At 35.3% G+C, this 13,984-nt stretch overlaps 1 protein-coding gene across 14 annotated transcripts in view; it reads left to right on the top strand.

Annotated features, from left to right (window-relative positions):
- The window catches only part of LOC105495044 (oxysterol binding protein like 9), a 166,611-nt gene that overhangs the window by 112,186 nt on the left and 40,441 nt on the right, over window positions 1–13,984 (top strand). For 9 of the 14 annotated variants that reach the window (XM_011764183.3, XM_011764181.3, XM_011764189.2 and 6 more), the window contains 3 exons: window positions 9,666–9,761; window positions 10,861–10,908; window positions 12,536–12,565. In XM_011764183.3, coding sequence (XP_011762485.1) covers window positions 9,666–9,761; window positions 10,861–10,908; window positions 12,536–12,565 — 174 coding nt within the window. Of the gene's footprint in view, window positions 1–4,177; window positions 4,247–9,665; window positions 9,762–10,860; window positions 10,909–12,535; window positions 12,566–13,984 lie in introns of all 14 variants that reach the window. The other 5 variants (XM_011764179.3, XM_011764180.3, XM_011764184.3 and 2 more) reach the window with 1 other exon arrangement.

Here is a 13,984-nt window from a genome sequence, read left to right as displayed (position 1 = left end):
TTTCTTCTTAAAAACTTTTAGCCTTAGAAAAATTCAGCAGCCATATTTTACAACTACCAATATAATAAATCCCTTAAAATAACTATGAATTATTTATGATTTTTCCATGAATATTCTGATTTATAATCTGCAAGAACTTCTAGTTCCTTGATTACTTTTTGTGTTTAAATGTTAACAGGTAGGCACATTGCAGAATTCCTTAATTCACTTATAAAATTTTTATTGAGGACTTGCTGCAAACCAAACACTAGCCTGGGGGAGATAGTAGAGAATAAAACAAAGTCCTGTCTTGATTGACTTGTATTTTAGATCATCTTGGTAGATTTCTGACAATTAAACTCAGTAATTTTGTATGCACTTTTTAACAACTTTAGCGAAAACCGAATATGTTTTCCTCTGATACTCATTGGCAGCTAAAATCAGATATATGAAGACAGCTTTGGCATATCCTTCAGTGTTAATTTGTCAATTTGTTATATTCTGCTATAGAGATCCAGTCTTGTTAGATGAATATATCAAGTTTTGTTTTTGAAAACATTTCATAATCAAATTTTCACCAAGTATTAGGCTATAAAAATTTTGCAGTTATTTCAAAACTTGAACTATCTATCAGAATACTCAGTTTAAGAATTCACATATTTAATGTTAATTTTTCCTAGTGATTTGTAGAACACATTTCCAGGAAATTTACTCATTTTTGGTGGATCCTTAAAAGTAGACTCCAGATAGGCTTTCCAAAATGCTCTTAATCTGAGGTTGGGGAGTGGAAGAATATTTTTTTTCATCCTGTACTACTAGTAAACCTCTCAGAGTTTATTTAGATCCTGGAATGATTTACTCCATCCCTTCTAAGAAAGATATTGCTGGTAGCCTAAACAACTAAAGTATCTTGGAAGAAAAGTGTTGGCTGATTGCTGGCACTACATAGTCCAACAGTGCTTTGTTAGGTGGTGTGATGTAGTAGGTGTTTCCTTCTTTAAGAGATAGCTTTCTTGGATGTTGAGTCATGATCATGTTGTTGGCAGGAAGGATGTGGAAAAAAAGCTTTGCCATCTCACTTTGTTATATTGGCCACTTCATTATTTTATTTATTCCAGTATAGTGGTGATTACAAAGTTTTAAGTGCTTTTTGCTAGTGCGTGCTTTACCTTTAAATGATATTATACATTTGTTATCCTACTTTTTTGCTTGGAAAGGTGTATCTGAGCAGCTTTAGCATTTGCCACATTTACTCCTGGAAAACATTTTAGAATTTTAATAGATAATTTTCAAAGAATAATGCTTATGACCTTGCATGCTAAAATGGATATAAAATTTTCTAAAAATGTTCATAACCTGTAGTTTCTGAACATTTTTACCTAAAGCTTTTGAATGTAAATTATAAAATAAATGCATATTTATTTTAAAAAATTAAGCAACATGAATGTGTAAAATAAAAACTGAGAGTCCCTGTCTCAAATGTCCCCATTCCTCAATCCCATTCCCCAGGGGTAACTGCATGTGTTTTGTTTCATGTGTTATATTTCAGGGGTGTGTGTGTGTGTGTGTGTGTGTGTGTGTGTGTGTGTACATTTTTAAAAATGAAACTTGTAGTGCGTAAGTAAAATTACATAAAAATGCAACTTCAGTATTATTCATGTGTCTACTTATCTAGCATAAGGTAAGCACTCAGTTATTATTAACTGCATTGAATTCCAGTGTCTGTTTTATTTTTGTAGCTTGCTTTCTGCATTCAGAACCTGTAGACTCATTTCATTTTAGGTTTTGTAGTTTTTTTTAAAAGGCAGTTTGGTGGATTTTGAATCATCTGAGGCAATTTTATATGCCTTTCATGACATTTGTGTCTTAAAAATGCAGCTACATCCTGTATAGAGAGGGTGACCATATAATTTATTGCCTAAACTGGGATACTTGAGAGTGAAGGAGGCTGCTAATAATAATTTTGCTGAGACAACCAAGCATACACTGACTGTCCCAGGCAAACTAAAATATATGGTCATCCTATTTACAGACCTAAGGTTTTTGTTTGTTTTGGTAGTAACTTCTTCATATGGGTTTGCTGAATAAATTGGGAGTGTCTGAAAGACAAGCTGTCAGTGATTTAAATAGAGGAAAATGGTACCAATTCCAAACCTTTATTGTTTAGTTGTTTAAGTAACCAAATAACTTTATGGAGTTAGTATTTGTGTTTTGTTCTATAAGTCAAAGGGTGTATTAGTGTCAGATGAGGGTGTCATGAAGAGTAAGAAATTGTGTTAAGGGTTATTATTGAAGTTCATGCATTTTAGCTGTACCTGATTCCTGTTTGTAAAGCAGCTCATTTCTGTCAGAACTATATACGAGCAATTCAGATTTGTTTCATGTTATTTATTTTTTATCAGAAACTGAACATTACACATAAATCTTTCTTTGTAAATTTAAAGATAAAAGCAGTTCTGGTTTTTCAAAGCACTAACGTATGTTCAAAAATTAGATTCTTTTATGAAAAAAAAACTTTATGTTTTTTGATTCTTTGTTACCAAGGTAATAATTAAGTACAATTTACCTTTTGTGGTTCAGTCATAATACCCAGGGCTTTCCTGAACATCTCAGATTGGAGTATTTTTCCTGGTCTGTTTTCCATACTGTGTTTTACCACTCGTTTTGTCTGTTATTCATTCCTTTTTAAATTACCATTCTCTATTATCTTCTTGGGAGTTCATCAACTTATAGCTTGTTTTTAAAACAGATGTTGAATACAATTTAACTTATGCTTATAGCCTTTACTTGATTGTAGATCTCTGTGAAAATTGCCTGTATGTTATAGTATTATCTAGTTTTTCATTTGTTTTGTTTTTATTCCGTCAGTACTCATTGAGGGCCTTCTATACATAAGGACCTGGAGATATAGTGGTGAATCCTGGTTATCTAAGGCTCCAAATTACGAAGGGGAAGTAGAACACCTACCACTCTGTTACTTTACACGTATTACTCATTTCATCTCTCCAGTAACCTTGAGTAGTTTATTATTATACTCATGGATGAGAAAATGGAGGTGGAAAAAGTAATTTGGCTACATCACACAGGTAATTCATTAGAAAGTTGCAGATTCAGGATTTAAAACTATATGAGTCCTTAAAGCTCGTGCTCGTTTCCACTATGTCAAGGGCCTTCAGGCAGTTTTTAGATTACATTTCAGTGCCCTTCTGTCATTAATTCCTTTTAAACATCATTGTGATTTAATACAAAAGTATAATGGATTTGGTTAGAGGACTAGGTTGATATCCCTATTGAAAAAAAAAATTCAGCTGGATGATTTGGATAAGCACTTATAAAATAGGTTTAATATCTGTCTACCTTACTATATTACAATGATCAAATGAGAAAGCTTGGAAAGTGTCTAGTAGAGTACTTAATACTCTGAAAAATTTAGTATACATTGTGCATCCATGGTGTTAGAGCTGCTTACTTAGCACTACAGAAAAAGACCGTATTTTTTAGGACATTCTTGGGGTACCTAGCAGTTGGTAAGGTAGGTACAGCTACCATGTTGACAATAGAGAACCTAATTTGAAGGCTTAGGTTATCAAGACATTGGCTTAAATGGAAAATAACTTCTCTAAGATACAGTGAAAGGAAAGGTTTAATACTAGGCTCAATTTTATGGATATTTTTGAATTGATAGTCTTCACTACAAATAAATTGATAGTTGAATATTCCTTAGGATTAAAAGAGGTGAAATTCTTAACCCCAGAACTTCCCTGTTCTTCTAAGTCCTGTTCTTCTCTTAGCAGAAATGGACAAACCACAGGGACAATAGGGATTGTAAATGTTTCCAAATTTTCAGTAATCCAAGGAAATCACAAATTAGTGTGCCTCACATAAAATCATGGTATAATTAATATTTCTGGTCTCTTTAATATACTTTTTTTCATCGTCAAACCCACTTTTGGTAGGGAGACAAAATGTCATTTCTCTAAAAACTTAATTTGCTAACTTAAATTTCTAAGGAACAGAAAAGCCATTATGTTTGGCATAGTCTCTTTTTTTTTTTTTAATTTGCCACTTGCTGCTCATGTACCTACTTTTCCTCTGTGTAGTTACAGATTTTTCTCTTATTATTCCTTTACTTGATTATTGATGTTAGACTCACAGCATGGTAACTTTCTATTCTCTCTTTTCCTTACTTTTATGGAAGATCAGTACCACACTTGCTTTTTTCCAGTCTTCTGGTATCTCTCCAGTTCTTGAATTTTCAAAAATAATTGTAAGTGATTGAATTGTAAGTATGCTCTATACTTCTTTCTTTGGATGAAAGCTTATCTGTGATGCATGTCATCTCAAATTGCTAATTGTGAACATAAACTTTCCAATATTCTCATATTTTAATCAAAATGACATTCCTGCTAAGTTTTCATTACTTTTCTTATAGGGTGTTTGTTTTGCTAATTTTAAAAAAAAGTCTACTTTTGTCCAGATTCATGCCATTTATTTTTCATTAGGAGGCTTGTTCTTTGTTTTTCCTTTGTTAAGTTTTTAAGCCGTTGTTTTATTTTACAATTCTACTACTGAAAACTTACCTGTTTTTCTTGTTATTCTGAATTTTCTATGAGACTAAGAATAATTTACTTCTAATATATTCTCTTTTTCTCTTTTTACAACATATTTTATTATATAAGATTTTGCCCTATAAGAGAAAGTACTGCATATAGGACACTTAATCCTTTAAGTTTTCACTGTGAAATAAAATTAGATATGAAAATAATTAGTCATTTGTGAATTTCTTTTTACAACGTTGTTACTCAGCCTTCCTGTTCTACCTTATTCTCAGTTCCTCAGGTCACCCATAGGTTTCTTAATTTCCGGATTCTGGACTCAGGAACTTCACCTTTATCTCCACTGTTCATTATTCTTCCTCTGTCAGCAGGAATTCCTTTAAAAGCTCCTACTCTGCCTCGGGAATTGACTCTCGTATTGTTTTACTAAGGAAGTGTCTCTCCAAAGCAACTATAATTTATATGTACTTCAGACAGTTTCAAGGACTTCTCTTGCAGTACTCCTTTTAATGGGGGTAAAACATGCAGTTATGTGTATGTGTAAAGTATAAATAGTGTTTAATGTCCTAACTAAAATAATTAAAAATTGATTTTGCTGACATTTGTTAGATTTTAAGTTCCTTCTGAAAAAAGTAGTGTTGTTTAATTTAAGAATTAGAAAGGTAGTAGGAAGTACCGACATACAATTTTGAGGCAGTTTGATATTCTTCTACAAGTCTAGGTACATTATTTTAGAAACTCCCCTTAAATTGGTCCAGATGTATATGTTTCTCTTTCTCTCTCTGTTAAACTGGATACATAGATCCTGGATGATATAGAAGTATGTGTTATTCTTCTTGACTTTATATATCTACTTTAGGTTTTGCTTCTTTCTCTCTTTCCCTTCTTCCCTCCCTCCCTCCCTCCCTCCCTCCCTCCCTCCCTTCCTTCCATCCTTCCTTCTCTCTCTCCCTCTCTCTCTCCCTCCCTTCCTTCCTTCCTCCTTTCCTGTCATCTTTCCTTCCCTTTTTTCTTCCCTTCCCCTTCCCCTTCCTTGCCCTTCCCTTCCCTCTTTTCCCCCTCCTTCTCCCCCCTCCCTCCCTCCCTCCCTACCTTCCTTCCTTCTTTCCTTCTTTCCTTCCTTCCTTCTTTTCGACGGGGTCTTACCCTGTGCCCAGGCTACAGTAGCTTTATTAATAAAGTGTTTTTGAAAACCAGAGACTATTTTTTTTTTTAGCATATTTGCCACAGAAGTGGTTTTTCTTTACATAGATTTCTAAATTTTATGATTAGATTGAAGTTTAATTTCTATTGAGATTCTTCTAATTTAATTTCTTGTTATATCATAGACCATTTTGTCTTTATTTCTCTATAACTGTTGTGTATAATTTAAACTTTAAATGAATTCATACAGGAATCGTCTAATTAGAGCTGTGGCTCACATCAGTAAATAAACCAAAGAGCAGCAACCTCTTTGGTCCTGAGTGCCAATAATGTGACAATCCCTTCAGTTACTACTGAAGGACCTGGACAAAAGAGAAGGAAAGACAACATGGAGAAAAGACTTGAGGGAGTAGAGAATAGGAGAAAGAGAACAGAAAGGCAAGAGAAATCTCGGGGAAAAGAGGTCATGAGGAAGACCCATGTTGTGGCATCAACAATTTCCAGTCACTGTAGCCAGCGCCATGTGTGTTCATTTAACACTGAGCTGGCCCTGATGGGTATAGTGATTAATGAATGGCATAGTTCCTGCCCATGTGGAGTTTTAGTCCTTCAGAGAAGTCACTCAGGTATTTAATTATGATAAAATGTGATAAATGTTAGACAGAGCAAATACAGAGTACTAGAATGTTTATCTACTTGACTCCCAACTTGTTCTCAAAAGCTACTGTAAGAAGTATGAAGTCACACTCTTGTCTGAAAAGATCTGCCCTATTCTCAGTTCTTTTCAAAGACAGACCACCCTCAATATGGTGAAGGACTATATTCTTAGTCCTGTTTAAAACTTGGCCAGGCACAGTGGCCCACACTTTGTAATCTCAGCACTTTTTAGGACACTGAGGTGGGAGGATTGCTTGAGCTCAGGAGTTTTTATTTTATTTTGCAAAAAAGTAAAATAAAAATTTATCTGGACTTGGTGGCACATGCCTGTAGTCCCAGCTACTGTGGAGGCTGAGGTGGGAGGATTCCTTGAGCTCAGGAGGTTTAGGCTGCGGTGAGCCCTGATTGCACCACTGCACTCCAGCCTGGGTGACAGAGCAAGACCCTGTCTTACAAAATAAATAAAAATAAAACTGCATTAAAAAGGATTAATATGAATAAATGTTATGGCTTAGTGTTGTAAATGTTGAATAGAAAGAAGAACAGTTAATACTTCAGGAGAATTTTTATGAAATAATCTACATTAGGAAGTAATGGGTTTTTCATCTCATGAGATACTTAAGAAAAGACTAGATGACTTTCAAAGATGTTATGAAAAGAACTTCTGCGAATGGGAGGTTGAATTAGGTGACTGATGCTATAAGTCACAACATAAAGTCATACTTGTGTTTTCTTCTATAGTATTAGTTTTACTAGATTTGAGAAAACACTTGTTAACTACTTGTTCGTGTTGTTGATGAATTTTATATGATATTTTATTGGTTGCAGATGGGGCACTGTATACATAGATTTTCCTTTTAAGTACATGAAAAATTTGTGCATTACTATGCAAGGATGATTGGGCCAGTTCTGGGACTGTCATTATAAACCTCTGGTTATACATTACCTAAAGAAAAATGGGTTGATGAGTAGATCTTTGGCTTGGACCTTGTGAAGTGTGAAGTTTAGGGTTAAAAGAAGGTTGTAGAAGACTATCTAGAGGCAAGTCTAAGGAGAGAGTCAAGGTGAGGTTTATATGATTCTACGAACATCAAAAGGTTGTTTCTGAAGAATTGATTTAGGTAGGGTTCAGATAGCAGTAATTTAAATCTGTTTCTATTCAGTCACTGGACAATTTTTAATCTAATCGGTTATTTGTTAAAAAAGGATGTTTTAGTTAGATTTTTACAATATTAATTCTAAATGGATTCAGAAGAGTGAAAATACTTAAATATCACTTTTCCCCTCTTGTTTAGATGCTTTTTTATTCATTTATGAATATGCCATTAACCTTTTAAAATATTTACTAAAAACTATGTATTTAGCTGATTTTAGCTGTGTCTTCATAGTTTAATTATTGATAATCATGTTACATTGCTGTGTGAAACAAAACAAAACCAAAAAACCAGCCAAACAGTCCTGATTTTTCTGTGGCACAGTAACATGGAAATAAATTACTCCTTTCTTTGATAGGGCAGTACTCTAATATCTATGAAATATGATGTATTTATCCATTTCTATATCTTTTATCACCAAACTGTATATTTTAAATGTCTCTAACAGGAACTTCTTTGGGTTATCTTTAAAAATGAAGATGTGTAAACACAGTTTTATAAATATATCTGGATTTTGTATACATTGTTTATTAAGATTTTTTTTTTCTTCAACTTTGTTTTTGTACATGTCATCTCATTGGGAAGGGGCTTTGTAATACTCATTGTCAAACAGTTTCTTGACACGTATGTAAAAAAAAAGTAGATATATTTATCACCTTTGAATTTGAAAAAGAAAACAAATTATGAGATAAGTTAATTTTTCCCGTGGTCTTAATAGGACTTAGATTTTTATTTAAATTCTATTTTTTCTTTGGTTCCGAATTTTTGAATTTTAGTTTGGGGAGAGCAACAGAAGTACTATAATAGTAGTAATTGATAGTGTCACTAGTTGCTGTCTTTAGTAGAGGTAGTAGCGGCTGTACTAATAATAGGAGGAGGAGGATGTCCGTATTTGGCAGGTAAGAAAACCGAGGTTTAGACAGCCACAATATTGTGTTAGTGAATGCACTGGAATTAGAAACCAGATTTGCCAGCCCATTGCTGTTTCTGTAATACCATAACATCTCAATTTGGTGTTTTGAGATAATGGTTGTAAAAGTGCTTTAATGATAAGGTATACAAAGATCAGGTGTTGCTGTAATATAAAATAAACTTTGGCTTCAGTTTACTAAAATGAGAATGTGAAAATAATCAGCATGCTTTGGGCAAAGGCAGGAAGGAGATGACGAGTGGAAGTCAAGTGTGAGATGGATATGTTGATCAAGTATATTTTACCCATTTAGTGCAGAGTATTGTGGTTGGGTTGGGATTTTTACGGTAGCGGTTCCTAACCCTCAGTCCCCTGCTTAACAGTATGATGACTGGGCATGAAAATGTTGCATGGTGGTTGTCATATTGTCTCCAACTGTTTTGTGTTTTACACCCGGGATTGATGTATTTTTTAGTCAGAGATGATTAAGAACTCAGAGGTTTCTTTTGGCTAAAGTTAAAACATAAGAATCCAATGCTCTTGGAGCTTAAACTCTTTAAGTATGCAAAAAGTAGGACATGCAAATGATACACTTTTAGACTGAGAAATAAGTAGGCCTTCTAAATAAATAAACATCTATACCCTGTCTAAGTGTACTGTTCACACCAAGGGTGAAAGGGAGTAGGAAACTTGACTAGGAGAGGTGTTGTTTCTTTCACTTAGAGAGGGGCCACTTCTTAGAAGAGGAGAAAATTTAGAGGTTCGTTCTTTAGTAGGGGAGGAGGGAGGAAAACTTCAGAGATCATGGGGTGAGTTGAGGAATGGGAGAACCAAACAGTGAGAATATGAAGTTAACATTTAGGGAAGGGAGGAATGAAGTGAACGAAAAGGGGGAAAATAGGACGTAACATAGGAGGGTTTTGTTTATGTTCCTTTGTTAAATTACTGTGGTTCTGGTGGTGATTGGGAGCCAATTACAGGGTTTGGGGGAGATAAGAAAGTGATTCTGGAGAGAAGAGTAAATCCAATTTGAGCAGCAGCAAGTGTAATTGATGAGAAGGGAAGCAGTGTTCCAAGTTAATGAGGAAGGTTGATGTACCGCTATTTAAATAGACCTAACACTTAAATAGACCCATTATTTGTGTCAAAGTAGAACTGTATTTTAAAACTTGAAATGTCTTCATGTATGAAGGAAGAAGTATTTTGTGTACTATTAAACATTGCTTGGGTTCTGGTAGATTCATTGCAAATTCTCTCTTTCTCTAGGGTTTGGATTCAGGGTTTGTTCCTAGTGTCCAAGATTTTGATAAGAAACTTACAGAAGCTGACGCTTACCTACAAATCTTGATTGAACAATTAAAGGTATGGCATTAATTTGTATATTAAATTTATATAAATAGAAAATGTTACTGAGCTTGATTTTTTAGTAAAAACAGTTACTTGATGTTAATTTACAGCCCTCGTGTGGTTCTTCAGCAGTTTTTAAAGCAGACTTGATAGGTGACTTATTCAAAGGTCTTTGTCTCTAATTATATTAGTAAATAGCATATTTACATAATGCTTTTTTGGTCATTAAGAAAAAGGTAAATATGTAGGCATAATTAGAAAAAAAATAATTCTAGATTTGGTTCATATTCTGTTTAAAATTTCCACGAAACTGTGTTTTAGTGGCTCAATTTCTTTTTTTGTTTGTTTTTTGAGATTGAGTCTCTTTCTGTCACCCAGGCTGAAATGTAGTGGCATGATCTCGGCTCACTGCAACCTCCACCTCCCGGGTTCAAGCAATTCTTCTGCCTCAACCTCCTGAGTATCTGGGATTACAGGTGCCTGCCACCACGCCTGGCTAATTTTTATATTTTTAGTAGAGACAGGGTTTCACCATATTGGCCAGGCTGGTCTCGAACTCCTGACCTCGTGATCCGCCTGCCTCGGTCTCCCAAAGTGCTGGGATTACAGGCGTGAGTCACCGTGCCCTGCCTAGCAGCTCAATTTCTAATGCTTTTTTAATTTGAGGGAGATGGAATATGGGGAAGTGATTTTTCTACCTCCTTTATCATTACTGAAATGAATTGTCTCCTTCAGTTCCTACTTAAAATTAATTAAAAGCAGAGGTGCTAGGAAAAGGACTGTTGATAAACTTCGAAAACAAAGCGGAAAAAACTTCAAGTTTGAATTGATAGTTCAATTTCTTAAAAGTCGTCTGTTTTCTTTTGGTTATAATTCTTCCAGAGTGATTGATCTTGACCAGTTAAAATGATTTCATATGATAGAATTTGATACAGTAGAATTTGACTTCGATTGAGTGCCTTGAAAAAAAAATACATGTTGTCTTGAAAATAACATATAAATCATCCCTGGACGAAATGTGTTTAAGAACTAATGTTTGCTTTTCTGTGTTTAGTAAATGTACACGGTGTAGTAAAGTGACTTGATACTATAACCATTTTTAAAAATCTTGTAGCTCTTTGATGACAAGCTTCAAAACTGCAAAGAAGATGAACAGAGAAAGGTAACTTCCATAACCATGATTTTGACGTTAAAAATTGTAAATTCCACAGCCTTTTGGAGAAGACTAAGTACCTTAGTGTGTTTTTACTTATTATAATAATATTATTGACCTACTATAGTATTACTGCCATATGGACCTCAAGGGCACTTTTCTGATAAATTTCTGTTATGGTTTCTTAAGTAAACAAAAGGATAATGTACAGAGTTGTGGGAGTTGTTTTGTTTTGTTTCATTTTGAGACAGAGTCTTGCTCTGTTGCCCAGGCTGGAGTGCAGTGGCACGATCTCAGCTCATTGCAGCATCCACCTTCTGGGTTAAAACGATTCTCCTGTCTCAGCCTCCCAAGTAGTTGGGATTACAGGCATGCGCCACACCTGGCCAATTTTTTTATTTTTAGTAGAGACGGGGTTTCACCATGTTGGCCAGGCTGGTTTCAAACTCCTGACCTCAGGTGATCCACCCACCTCGGCCTCTCAAAGTGCTGTGATTACAGGTGTGAGCCACCACACCCAACCTAGAGCTTTAATATAATACCTTTTCTGTATTATATTCCTAGGAGTAAGTTATTTCCTTTTCCTGTATCATATGTTGAAGGTAGAAAGTTATTATATTTACATATGGTCACTTCAGATACCAATAAACCAACCAGCAAGAATATTCAGAATAAATAAAAAGCCATATATGAAGAAACAAATCATGTTTTAATTATGGGTTTAATTATGGTTCTTTATTGTCCCCCACTTGCATTTCTGACAGCCACTTTGTAGTTTGCATATTGTCTTTTTTCTAATTAACATTTTTCCCCTCCTTGGCTATATTTCTTTTTTTGCTTTTCTGTTGACTATATAGCCTTGCATTTGGCTCTTTTATACCTGTTAATAGTAACTCATGTTCTAACTCACCTTTCATTCTTAGTTTTGGGATTTAGTTCCATGTCATTTTAAAACAACTTAGGAAAGATAAATGTGATTTCAAAATAAGTGAAATTCGTAGAAAAACCAAAACTTGTTTTCAGGTAAGGAATAAGAATTTTTTTTTTGTTGTTGTTGTTGTTTGTTTTGTTTTGAGACGGAGTCTTGCTCTGTCACCCAGACTGGAGTGCAGTGGCACGACCTCGGCTCACTGCAAGCTCTGCCTCCCAGGTTCACGCCATTCTGCTGCCTCAGCCTCCTGAGTATCTGGGACTACAGGTGCCCGCCAGCACGCCCGGCTAATTTTTTGTATTTTTAGTAGAGATGGGGTTTTACCATGTTGGCCAGGATGGTTCTCGATCTCCTGACTTCATGATCCTCCCTCTTCGGCCTCCCAAAATGCTGGGATTACTGGCTCGAGCCACCATGCTCAACCAGGAATAAGAATGTTTTATATTATTCTTACAAACCTTAAATTGAATCACATGAATTTTATTAAAGAGGGTATATAATTCATAAAATGTCTGGAATTTTTATACAAATAATTGATTTAGATAAAAAACAAAATATAACAAAAAGTACTCCCTTTCCAACTTGTTTGTACTCACTTAGAATGAGTACATTTTGGTAAAATTCTTTAAATGACTAGCCAGTAAAAAGCAACTGTGCTTCTTTGTCCTTCTGATTATTTCTGTTTAAACTTACTATTTTTCACAGAAAATTGAAACTCTCAAAGAGACAACAAATGTAAGTTATATATTTGATACACTCTGACTTTGCATTAGAAAATGTTTTAAAATGTTATTTCTATTTTAAGCTGCCACTATTGATGACAGCAATTGAAATGTTAGTTTTTATGAATTTATAAAGGGGTGCTTAAGCATTGATTATTTTCTAAAGGAATTTAAAATAATGCTAATAGAATAAGCTCCTTAATTGAAATTGACTTCATGTACCATTTACCTGTTTCTCGTCTTGTCTGAAACCTTGGACAAAACGTGTCATCCATGCACAATGGATATATTATTTCATATTTTTTAAAAATTAATTTCTTTGATTCTTAAGACAGGGTTTTACTATGTTGTCTGGGTCTCAACTCCTGGGCTTAAACGATCCTCCTGCCTCAGCCTTCAAAAGTGGCGGGATTGGCCGGGCATGGTGGCTCACGCCTGTAATCCCAGCACTTTGGGAGGCCGAGGTGGATGGATCACCAGAAGTCGGGAGTTCCAGACCAGCCTGACCAACATGGAGAAACCCCGTCTCTACTAAAAATACAAAATTCGCTGGACGTGGTGGCTTATGACTGTAATCCCAGCTACTCTGGAGGCTGAGACAGGAGAATTGCTTGAACCTGGGAGCCAGAGGTTGCGGTGAGTTGAGATCGCACCATTGCACTTCAGCCTGGGCAAAAAGAGCGAAACTGTCTCAAAAAAAAAAAAAAAAAAAAGTGATGGGATTGTAGGCATGAGCGACTGCAACTGGCTTCTTTCTTATTAAAATATATTGTAATTCAAGTTTTCTGATAGAGTGGACTTCTGACATTATATAATGGGCTACTAATGAGATGTGTAGCTTGCTCAAAATTTTAAAACAGGCAAAATAATAATTTGATTCACCAGTGTTTTGACAGGATCCTTTATTCTTCATACTTCCATCAAAGTCTTTTTTTTTTTTTTTTTTTTTTTTTTTAAAGAAACAGGGGTCTTGCTGTGTCATCCAGGCTGAAGTACAATGATGCAGTCATAGCTCACTGCAGCTTCGAACTCTTGGGCTCAGACAGTCCTTCTGCTTCAGCCTAGGGCTGTAGGCACATGCCACCACGCACGGTTGATTTTTATTTTAATTTTTTGTAGAGATGGGATTTTGCTATGTTGCCCAGGCTGGTCTCCTAGCCTCAAGCGATCCTCCTTCCTTGGCCTGCCAAAGCAGTGGGATTACAGGTGTGAATCACCATACCCAGCCCATCAACTTCTTAGGTAGATTTCTTAGGGTTGCTGCTGTTGATGTAAGAATCTGGAAGTTAATCAGATTCGTATGTCTTTCTGTTTGAAGTGTTGAAAAACCATTTGGAGCCAGGCACGGTGGCATGTGCATGTAGTGCCAGCTACTCGGGAGGCTGAGGCAGCGGGATCGCTTGAGCCCATGAGTTTGAGGCTGTAGTGTGCG

Source organism: Macaca nemestrina, chromosome 1, assembly GCF_043159975.1.
Source record: "Macaca nemestrina isolate mMacNem1 chromosome 1, mMacNem.hap1, whole genome shotgun sequence".
NCBI lineage: Eukaryota > Metazoa > Chordata > Mammalia > Primates > Cercopithecidae > Macaca > Macaca nemestrina.
Note: the sequence above shows the minus strand (reverse complement) of the source record. Positions and strands in the feature narration are given on the sequence as shown.